Source organism: Typopeltis vanoorti, chromosome 7 (genome assembly GCF_054136105.1).
Source record: "Typopeltis vanoorti isolate ZY-2024b chromosome 7, IOZ_Tvanoo_1.0, whole genome shotgun sequence".
NCBI lineage: Eukaryota > Metazoa > Arthropoda > Arachnida > Uropygi > Thelyphonidae > Typopeltis > Typopeltis vanoorti.
The window spans coordinates 14,314,392-14,326,621 of NC_143555.1; the positions used below are offsets into that span (position 1 = coordinate 14,314,392).

The 12,230-nt window shown below is 35.0% G+C and overlaps 1 protein-coding gene across 1 annotated transcript in view; it reads left to right on the forward strand.

The window, feature by feature from the left end:
* Nucleotides 1-10,369, forward strand: part of LOC150104495 (RILP-like protein 1) — a 99,054-nt gene extending 88,685 nt beyond the window's left edge. Inside the window, exon 7 of the mRNA XM_090395666.1 lies at nt 8,590-10,369. Within this exon, the coding sequence (XP_090251792.1) occupies nt 8,590-8,626 (37 nt within the window). The 3' untranslated portion in view covers nt 8,627-10,369. The remainder of the gene's footprint in view (nt 1-8,589) is intronic.
* Nucleotides 10,370-12,230: the final 1,861 nt, after the last annotated feature.

Genomic DNA, 12,230 nt, shown 5'->3' on the forward strand with positions numbered 1-12,230 from the left:
GAACATTTTTATATTGCATTTTTAGTATGGTAATTTTATGAGCTAAAAATGTGCATTTCTTTAAGTACTCTTGATAATTTTTTTTTCAATAAAAAAAAGAACCAACCTAATAAAATTTACTTACCTTATCGAAATAACTGCCTGGTGGTTTGAACAAGGTTTTCTCCCCAAAGTTTGTTTCAACCATTGTTGGGAAAACATGCACTTCTAGTGGCAAGTCAGTGCTGGGACCATTGCTGTTTAATTTGTACATAAATGATATTTCCTTTCAGATTATTTCCTATTGACCAGATCCAGTACCCTCCCACCCCTAGTCCCATCCATCACATTCTGCTTTAAGTAATCATCTCTTGGTAGGTGTATAAATTATATTTCATCTTGCCATGTGAACTTTCTTTTTTCCAGTCTATATCTTCCATGGGTGAATTCCCCATAATAATTACTTGACCTGTACTCATTGTACTAATTTGATTATGCATGCCTTCCAGATCATCTGAGGAACTCCTAGGCCTATAGCAACAACCAACTGTATATTTTGTCCTACTGGTATTAATCTCACACCAGACTGCTTCAAATGATCAGCCACCCTTCTGCCTATCTCCTATTATTTTTCTGCAATTCATTCACTATCACCAGCAGTATCCCTTCCCTCATCCTATCTTCTCTATCTTCCCTGAAAATACTAAACCTTTCACATTCAATCCCCGTAACTACATCATCTGCTGTTAGGCAAGTCTCACTAATGCCTATTTCTTTTAGCGAGGTTGCACTAACCAATGCCAAAAACTTCTTCCTCTTGTTCCTGATACTTCAGGCATTAGTATATAGAAACTGCAACATCCCTTTATTTCCCCCCCCCCCCCCCCCACACACACCTTTACCTTCTGAATTGACTATCCTATTCAATATTTTTGCTTGAGAGACTAGATTCCTCACTTGGTCATTCTCACACTCAGTCACTTCATGGGTGCTTTCACACAAACTCACTTGCTTCCACCCTAATTGCTTAAGTTTCCCTGAATTTGCACAGATCCATAAATTCTACATCATTCCTTTTGTACAATCTATGTATAGACTCATTGGCTGTCAATGCCCTCCTCCTTAGTTTTCCTCTATTATAGTGTGGTAGGAGACTTACAATCTTCAGTTTTGCCTCTTCTAACATCTTTTTATCCTTCCTCATAGAATACTTCTCGCCTCTCAAATAATTTGTGCCAACCAAGACGATCATTTCCTTCAACTTACCTTTTTGCATCCAGATGGTGTGGCTAATATTGTGAATGTTTGCACCTGGAAACACAATTTTGTCATACTTTCATTATATACTCCCCTGATCATTGAGTCTCCATACATAATTTTCTCCTTAACTTGTTTTTCTTGTTTGTTTGGTCGGTCTTTATTATTCCTTCAGATCACCTGCTGCTTTCTTTTTTCAGCCCTGCTTAAATTTGGCACTTCTGCAATTTTACAGTTTCTTCAACCTCTTTTAAAATTCATGTTTCCTTATGGAAGTTGCTGGTGTTTTATTTGTTGAATGAGCCTAAATTATCTTTGTGTAGGTTTGAGCAATAGTCTTTCTATCTATTAAAGATATCCTTTGAATCAGTAAGAATATGATTGTTGACATTAACTATACTTGAATACTTCTTGGTTTAAATTTTCTATTCAATAGCCTTATTTTGCTAAATAGGTCTTTAGTTTGATTTTGATTTGAGTGATCTTCAATTTGTCTGCATATGTTGTTGATAAGTTGTTTTTATCATTAATGCAAATTTTTTTTCATGAGCTTGGATAACTTGCTATAGATCTGTCTATCATCTTCCATTGAAAGTCCCTTTGACTTTATTCTCTTCTTTTCTCTCTTCAGAGTTTCATTTGATATTCAGGGTGTGTTGTCCTGGATTTTAGGGGTAATGTTGACTTCACAGTTTCCAATAATAATATTTTGTTTTTACCCCAAAGTTCTGAGGTTGTTTCATCAGTGTCATTCCCTAGTTCTAGAAATTTATTTTCCGCTTTAATGCTGTATGTCTCAGTAATTCCTGTGAAGTCTAATCTGAGTGGATATGTTCTAATATTTGTATTTAAGTGTACTTTCATATCAGCAGTGAATTGAAGATTAGAGCTACAATCAGCTTCAGGAAATGCTTTAACATTTTTCATCATAGACCTCCATCTTTTGTTAATAAGGATGTAATCAGTTTGATTCTATGTTCTGTCTCCAGGTGTATAATTTCTTGTTGTGTTGCTCAAAGAAAGTGTTTAGTAACTATAAGTTCTCTTTCTATACAAAAGTCAATCAGTCTTTCACCTCTTTCATTTTGGGTGCCCAGTCCATGAGATCCCAGGACTGTCTTGTTGTGGTCTTCCATCCTTGTTACAACTTTTGCATTGAAATTACCCTTAATGATCAAAATGTCTCTTTTAGGTATTTCATCTATGACTAAATTCAGATCCCTGTAGAAGAGGTCAGTGGTCCCTTCGTCTGCATTACTTGTAGGAGCATAAATTTCTAAGAGTGTGATTGGTATTGATTACAGTCAATCCTTAAGGAAATTATCCTATCATTGATAGGGTTTGTAGCTCAACACTGATTTGCATATACATTTTTTGACAATTATTGCTACTCTGTTTCTGCTTATAGAATCATGTCCAGCAAAATAAATTGGTATTGCCTAGCTGTATTATATAAAGTGTCCCTTGTTTTTTCCCAATGTGTTTCCACAATTCCTAGTATATTGATGTTTAGTCTTTTCATTTCATTTTGTTTGCACTATATCCAATTTTCTTGTATGTAGTAATCCTTGTACATTCCAAGTACCGACACGTGTAATTTCCCCTAATTGCTGCTTTTTGGTCATAGTTGGATTGTGGCCGAGAAAGGTATCAGTTTTTTTGAACATTGTATGTTCTCAGTAGGTGTCGAGATTGGGAGTGCACATTCCTTTCCCTCTGTGATTCCATTGCCAGGCTGGTATCTGCCCACTCTTTTCATCATTCTTCATTGTGGCTATGGTTGTCATGAGAGGATAGTAGAGTGACTTCCCCTTGCCTTCTTTACCCCACAGGGCTATTGCCAGTAATGCTGATTCAGCCATGCCAAATAGCTGTATTTTCAGCCTCATGCCAGTACTGGAATGTGCTGTTGCCAAAACTATAGGAAACCAGAAAGTCTAGATAATGGGTGGACATTTGAGTGGTATCAAAAAAGGGTTCTTTATTCCAAAAAATTAAATATGTAACTGAACTAAAAAGGTTTTGAATCAGGAGGGAAACAGTGTCTGACTGTTGACAAGATACACAGAAATTGCTGAAATTGTTCCCATTCCCATCATAATGTTGCCAAAGAATACAATACTAAGATTGTCATTGGGAGGGCTATTCCATAGAGAAACTTGCATTGTCTGTGTTACTTGGAGGAGTGTTGATGTATACAGTACACCTTGGAAAGATCTGATAAGGAAAAGATGAAGATTGTCAGGAAGTATATGATATTTTGTTGCATAAAGTGGATAATTTGTAAGATTTTAAAAGTAATCATGGCATTAGGAATGGATAACATGATACATGTAAGCACAAAAATGTATATTTTAATGATAACTCTTATAATGTAACAGATGTTTTATTCTAAGAGCAACAGACGATCTTCAGTGAAACAAGGCAGATTCAAAAAAGGGTATTAAAAACAATAGCGATTTCACCTTCATGGCATGACTACAAGGTAGAGATGGCATCTGCCATATTGAAGACATAATGAAGCAATTTTTTAATTCATCATTATTTACATTTTCTGAGAGTAAAAATCTCCTAAACTTTTGGGAGATTTTTACTCTCAGGATATACAATCATTTCAGTTAAGGTTAGGTCAAAGCAGTAAGACAGTAAGACCTTGGACCATTCTTTGAATAAATGTGCATATTTAAAATGTCTTCTATGAGTTAGGTGTTTCTTTGACTAAGCATTCTGTGATCAGTGTTGACTCAGTACTGAGAAAGACTAGAATTATAGTAAATTTAGTTTAATCCTTTATCCAAGTGTGAGCAAACAAAGTTTGCACCTGAAAGTATCGTCAGGACTGGGGTAAGGTGATACAACACCAGGGCAACTCGTTGCAAAGGTGTAGCAAGCTACCAACACTCCTGTCTCAGTATCTTCTTTAATGCAAAACACATCTCCTTGCGGATATGTCTAATGTTATGCATTAAGGGAAGGGCCACTACCCAGACTAGTTTCAACCTTTATTGAGGTCTCTTCAGTGGGAGCCAGGCCCAAGCTGAGATACCAGGCAGAAGCATTCGTAGGTCATCTCTACCTATAGGAGTTGCCAAATGGTGTGCCACCCTTTTTTAATAAATTACTCTGGATTTAGAGAAAGATGTTGAAAGTTTATTTTTCACTTGGTTAGAGTATAATAAATTTAGTTTAATCCTTTATCCAAGTGTGAGCAAACAAAGTTTGTGCCTGAAAGTATCGTCAGGACTGGGGTAAGGTGATACAACACCAGGGCAACTCGTTGCAAAGGTGTAGCAAGCTACCAACACTCCTGTCTCAGTATCTCCTTTAATGCAAAAAAAAAAAATCTTTCTCTAAATCCAGAGTAATTTATTAAAAACGGGTGGCACACCATTTGGCAACTCCTATAGGTAGAGATGACCTACGAATGCTTCTACCTGGTATCTCAGCTTGGGCCTGGCTCCCACTGAAGAGACCTCAATAAAGGTCGAAACTAGTCTGGGTAGTGACCCTTCCCTTAATGCATAACATTAGACATATCTGCAAGGAGATGTGTTTTGCATTAAAGAAGATACTGAGACAGGAGTGTTGGTAGCTTGCTACACCTTTGCAACGAGTTGCCCTGGTGTTGTATCACCTTACCCCAGTCCTGACGATACTTTCAGGCGCAAACTTTGTTTGCTCACACTTGGATAAAGGATTAAACTAAATTTATTATACTCTAACCAAGTGAAAAATAAACTTTCAACTAGAATTACAGATTTTGTTCAGATTCAGTTTGCAGAATGCTAATCTTCACTGCTAGATACATCCAATGTAATTTGGTATGTTATCTATTACAAAAAATAGGCATTGTCAAAACTCTGCTTGACAGCACTCACTTCATCTGTTCTTTCCCTTCCTATCTACAACAAAACCAGATACTACTAAAATGGCCATACAGTTAATAGATTCAATGCCTGAAAAGTCTATTGCATCATAAATATCTACAATCTGGTTTCATGGAATTCCACTATTGAACATAGTTATGGTTCTCTCTGTTTACCTGAAGCAATAACAAGAATCTTGAAGAAGTGTATTGTATTACTATTTTCTTTCCCTTTCAACAGTATTTTCAAGTCATCCACCAAAGATAAGCATTTGCTAGCTTTTCTGGGTGTTTACGCCTTGTAAATGTGTATTTTGGAAAAACAGAAACATGGACAAACTGGCCCCTCTCTTGAGAAATAGACTTCAAGAAAACTACTACATCTGCTACTAGAAATATCGCAAGTCTTGTCTTGCTCAGCATGGAATCAACACTGATCATAGAATCCTTTTGTTAAAGATATATCTAAACCATAAAGGTTGATTTAAATATGTTTATTCAGTGAATGCTCTGAGACCTAATGCAGTGACCTAACATGAATCAGAATAATTATATATTCTTGCTAAACATTTTGGAGATTCTTATTCTCAGCAAATGTAAAAATTATGTTTTTTTAACATCATTGTCTTAGCATGTTATATGCTATCTCTAACTCCTGCAGTTTTTTATGAAGGTGAAATCTGTTGGTTTCAGCCCAAAATATTTGTTGTATTTTAAGATTAGTTATTGTCATTCCAAATTAATTCAAAATCTATCTTTGTGCATATATGTATTATTATTATTCATATGGAAAATTTGTGTGACATTACTTACATCAAACATCCTGGCTCTGGTTCTTGACTGGTGAAGTTCTGGAAGCCAGCCAGATCTGTAGGCATTAAAGTACCAAGGATGTCCACTTCACTGTTTGATTTCTTTTATGGCAGGAAATTAAGCTTCAGGAATAGAAAGTCACAAAGACTTGAATTGCAGACTTATGAGAGTGATAGAGAAAGCAAATTATTATGGAAAAATGGGGATAGGAAAATTTGAGCCAGAGATGATGATAGATAGGTGGGGAGAGGGGCATTCTCTGACCTCATAAGTCAGATTGCAGAAACTTGGAATGTAGTTTGGACAGTCATGGGTAGCAGCTGAAGCTCAGTTAGGAATAACAAGTTAGGCTTGGATGATGGGTGGAGTGCATTAGTTAGTTCATATTGAAATCAAGTATGCTTGTGAAGTGTATAACAGAATTTTCAGACCCATATTGAGACTTTTGTGAGAAAGAGTTTTATGTGGAATTATAAGGCAGGTGATTATGGCAAACTCAGGAGGCAGCTTGTAGCAATATCATGGAATGAGGAATTGCATGGGAAAGAAATCAGTAGTGCTTGGTCTCTACTCAGGAATTATATGGAAGAGGCAATTACTGAGTGTATTCCAAAGGTTAGGAGATTAAATAAGGTAGGCATGAAATGAATGACTGAAGAGATGAAATGGGCAGTCTGGAAGAAAGAGGCATTGTAGAGGCAGCACACTGAGTGGAGATTCAATTACATGTGGAGTCCAAAGAGCAAACAAGAGGTGACTCACTTATTAACGGTAACAAAAGTGCAGTATGAGCAGCAGTTAGCAAATGACACTAAAAGAAATCCTAGGAAGTTTTTTTTTCGATATGTGGCCAGTAGAAGGAAGAATGATTATGGGAGGATGATGTTGGTCAGTGATAATGGGAGAATGATAAACACTGAGGAGGATATAGATGAGCAGTTGAAATGGGAAGGAACCAATGATGGGGAGTGAGCAAGAGGTATATGAAATATTGAGTAAACTTGATGTTGAAGGAACAAGGCCATAGGACTTGATTATATCACTGTATTTCTTGAGGGAATGTTCCACAGAGTTAACAACAGCCTTTAACATGCATTTTTTTTTACATGAGTTTTAGATTAGCCTGGTCCCCCAAAGGAATGGAAAGATAGCAAAATTGTTCTGCTTCATGAAGAAGGTGATAAGACTAAGGTTTTGAATTATAAGCAAGGTGTTAGAGAAGCTAGTGAGGACAAGTATTCAGAACTGGGTTGAGAGTAGCAGAATTCCTCTTTAATGGACAGCATGGGTTTGCTAAAGGAAGATTGTGTTTTAACAGTCTGCTTACATATTATAACAAGATGATGCATACATTGGACAAGGGGGATGCATATACAGCAGTATATTTAGATTTTGCAAAAGCTTTCTATAGATTGCCACATGACAAACTAGTAGTTAAATTAAATTGGAACAGATGGGATTGGATAGTAGATTAGTGCATTGCATTGGAGATGGGCTGTCTGATAGGTATCAATAGGTTGTGTATGGGGAAGTGATATCCCAGAAGAGGAAAGTTCTAGTGGAATGCTCAAAGGGGCACATTGGTTTGAGGCCATTGTTTAATTTGCATGTAAAATGGCATTGGAATGAAATTAAATGATGATATACAATTGTTTGCAGATGGTGCAAAGTTCAGCAGAGTTATGAGAAGTAGAGTGGATGTTGTAGCTTTTCAAGAGGGAGACTGTTTGAATGGGTGGGTGGGTGGGTGGGTGGGGATGTCAGTTTAATGTTGCAAAGTGTAAGGTTTTAAAATTTGGGAAGCAAAGATGGGATGCAGAGTATAGGATTGGTGGGGACATTTTGGAGGAGATGAAGGATTTGGGGGTTGTGGTGGATAGAGACTTGAAATTTTGTGAACATTTTACTAAAATTGCGAGGATGACAGTGGATTGTGGGAATAATGTGTAGAAATAAGGATGTGTTGATTCTATTGTACCAGACTTGGATCAGGCTACTTGTGGATTACTGTGCACAGATTTGGTTGTCAGGTTTTCAAAAGGATGATATGTTGGAGAGGGTCCAGAGATGATTGACTAAGTTGGTCTCTGGAATGTGGAATATGAGGACAGATTGAGAGCAAGCAAATTACAGAGCCTAGTGGATAGAAGGAAAGACATGATTGAGATGCATAAGTTGGTAAGAGGTGATTACCAGATTATTGTGGATGAGATTTTTCATAGAATATCTACAGAAAGCAATTTAGAATATCTACAGACAGCAAAAGAGGCCATTCCTGGAAATTGTATAAGGTGGATATGATTGGGGGGTGGGGGCATAGATTTTTTGCATGGGTGGTGGATGATTGGAGTGCATTCCCTGAGAGAGTGTGATGAGTGCAGGCACAGTGCATGTGTTTAAGCTGAGGTACAATGAGCTGTGCATGTGAGAGTGAGACTTCCCATGATCAGTCTCCTAACTCCATGGAAGTCTGTTGATAATAGGAAAAGGCCATTAAGTATAATTGTTGTGTTGATTTATCATGACATTTTGGTTACTAATAATTGAAGTAGTATTTCATTATTTGATAGAGCTTATTCATATGATGTCTTTTTCTTATGAAAGGTGTATATTATGTCAGTTTTTTGTTTTGGTATACCATTTATGTTGTTTAATTAACTGCTGTATTCTTGCAGTTTTCCATCCATGCACTGGTCTCGTGTGAAGAATTAAAGGAATACAAGCCACAGCATTATTGTGCTTAAAGTGATATTAGAAAGCAGTTCCTATTCCAGGAACTGTTCTAAGAGACTGTGATCTAATTTCTGTGTAGTATACTATACAAAGTTATTTTTTTAATATTTATTAGAAGTTTTAAGTCTTCCATGTGTTTAAATTTAACAGAGGTAATTTCTAATAATGTGATATAGAGTTACTAATGCCAAATTAATGTTTTTGAAGGGCTGTTATTAAGAACAAAGATGAAATATACATATATATATATACTCATAATTTAAAAATAGACATTTTAAAGAAGTATCTCATCAAAAATCTGTTAGTTATTATTCAGTTATAGCATTTAACGAATTTGTTTCTTTTTATCACTTTTGGTATATCATACTTGATTTTATACTAATTATATATTATCATATGGCATTATAAATTTGCATTAATGGACAACTTTTCTTCTATAAAGTAAAAACAAAACAAAACAAAATATCGGAACATTTTTACTTGCAGTTACTTAGGTTGATGTAGAATGGAAATAAATGTGCTGGTGTATGTATATGTGTATGTATATATATATATATATATATAAATTAAGTAATTTATATATAAGATAAAAAGAAAAAATTATACAGTGATAAAAAGAAGAGATTTTAACTTATGAAGGGTTGTATATAAACTTTAAAAAAAAAAAAAAAGTAACATAAATAGGTAAAATATGCTATTACTTCTTATAATCTCATTTCTCAATCTGTACATTGCCATTGTTGTTATATCATGAGATATTTAATCTTTGGTTGTCTTGTCATTATTTTACAGTGAATGCTTTTTTGATGATTGGGATATTTTTTACAGACAAGAATTGAAATGTCACTCTGCAGTTCAAGTTTGCAAAGTTTGAAATATCTAAAATTAACTGCATCATCTTTTCAGGTTACAAAAATAGTTGTCTTTATGTGCTTCTATATATTATACCAAGTACTTACATATTTCAGACAAATGCAAAGTCAAGTTTTTTGAATAGTGTAAAAGTTATAATAGTTCAAGTAATATTTGATCTTAGAAATAGATTATATTCAATTTTCCAATGATTACTTCTTCACTCTTAACAACTGAAATATATTTGTTTATAGTGTAAATTGGAATTATCAACAGTGTTACATAGTTGATTCATCTGCCATATTTTGTGTAATGAAGCTACATTATAAATAAGGGGTTTCAGGTTCATATAGTTCCAGTTTGTTGGAAAATGATTATTTTTTGTGATGAAGAGGTTGCTATTTAAATTAATAATTGACAATGTCAAGAGTAGTTAACTCTTACTATAGAAAACCTCTGGTAAAAAAAAAAAAAAAAGAATACCTACTATTAGTGGAAAGTTTATATTCAACTTCCTTTAAAACAGTATTCGTGCTCTGAGACTTGGACTGGGATTTTTTTATTAGTTTGTTGTGGTAGATGAGTTTGCTATGGTTAAATTCAACTGTACTCAGTGAAAATGATAGTGATTGGAGTGTTTTTTTTTTTATTTTTTTTTTTATATCTCTTTTACAGAGAACACAGAGATATTCTTTTCAGTATTAAAGAATTTTATATTACCTTCTTTATGTATTATTTGTAGAAAAGTTACAGAGACATTGATTTTCAATATATTGTTTAAAGTTTCTGTCCTGACAAGAGATGCCTAATTAAGCATTAATTAGTTTTGACAATAATGTACAGCAATCTGAAAGAATTATAAAGAACAGATTTTGCAATTAAATCAGTTTTGTTTATTCACATTGAATAATTGATTCTTTCAAATAATAAAAAAAAAAATTAAGTGACTATTTTTAAAATTAGACTAATACAGTAATAGAAAACATTAATCTTCTTCTATCTTTTTTATTGATTTAAATGAAGACTAGAATACAGTCATCTGTTTGAAGATGGGTAATGTAATTAATATATTAAATTGCTGTTAAATTTGAGAACTCCAATTGTATATAAACAGAGGTAGTCAGTAGCCGCTTATTAGTCATTCTTGTGTTCCATGATATTCTTAATAATCTCCACTGTGTCCATAATTCAGATACATCAGTTTGCTTTTTGTCTTCTCAACGATTCAGCTTTCATATCCATTCATCACTACTGGAAATACCATTGTTTTAACAGTTCTAACTTTCGTGGCCTAACTAACATCTCCATCTTTCATAAATTTTGACAGGTTTAACACAGCATCATCATCATCATCATCAAATTCCTGCCATGTACCCTCAAGGGGTGTACAGGATATGACAGTACTACATGAAAAAATTACATCATTACTAACTTCCTATCTACAATTTTCCTCCAAATCAGTCTGTTACTTGTCAAGCCTCCAACATTATCAGATCTTATATTTCTATCGTCTAAGGCACTTTGTACTGTATCAATCCACCTATATCTTGGTCTTCCTCTGGGTCGTTTTCCTGCCAACCTGGTAGAGAACACTTGTTTTACTAATCTTTCTTCTCCCATTCTATTTAAGTGACCATACCACCTGAGATTAGCTCTGCTAACGCATTCCTGGCAGCATAATACACTAATATCTGTACAAAAAAAGCTTAGTCTATTCATCTTCAGTTTATAACAACAAATGGCCATAATTATTAGTATACATTGTGCTTTATTTTTTTAATGAAATGTTGAAATAATTTATGCTACATTCCATACTGATAATTGTTTGTTATGTGCCATCCAGTTGTTTCTGACTCTTGGTGATCTTGTGAACAAAGGATCTCCATCAAACTCAGTCGTTTGTCTTTTCTTTCAGCTGTTGTAAATTAAAGTTATTAAGTTCCTTTATGTTGTCCCCGTCCAACTCTTCGGTGCCTTCCTCTCCTTCTCTTTTCCTGCATAACTGCCTTTTCCAATGATTCATCTGTTCACATAATATGCCCAAAGTGTACAAGACCGAACTTTTTAAATAGCGCACCAACCGGCACAGAGCACTGTGGCTTCTGAGTGCATCTAGTGGTAGTTTTTTGACAACAAACTTCTATTTGACCCATTCTGCTATGAACATTAGTCATTGAATTACATCCACTGAAGTGAGCACGTACACAAGCTGTTGGTCAGATTAGTGACAATGAAAGAGCTTGAAGAACAACATGTGTATGAAATTTGCTGCACACTTGGTAAAAATTTTACAGAGACATTTCAGTTGCTTAACCAAATATATAAGGAGGACTGTATGAGCCAAACTCAGTGCTATGAGTGGTTTAAGTGTCGATGAATGAGTCGGTCAAAGATCAAGGTGATGTTGGTTGTGTTTTTTGATTGGAAAGGCATTATGAATTTGTACCACCTGGTGAGTTGTACCAGGCAGTTTTAGCACATTTGAGAGATGCTGCGCACAGGAAGAGGTCTGAATTGTGGGAAAAACAGACTTGTATGTTGCACCACGACAATTCTCCAGCTCATACATCGCTCCTCATCCGCAGTTATGTGGCAAAACATCAGGCATCCATTGTGTCCCCATCCACCCTGTTCTCCAGACTTAGCCCCAGCAGACTTTTTCATGTTTCCCAAACTTAAAACCACTTTGAAAGGATGTTGTTTCCAAACCATAGAGGAGATTCAGGAAAAT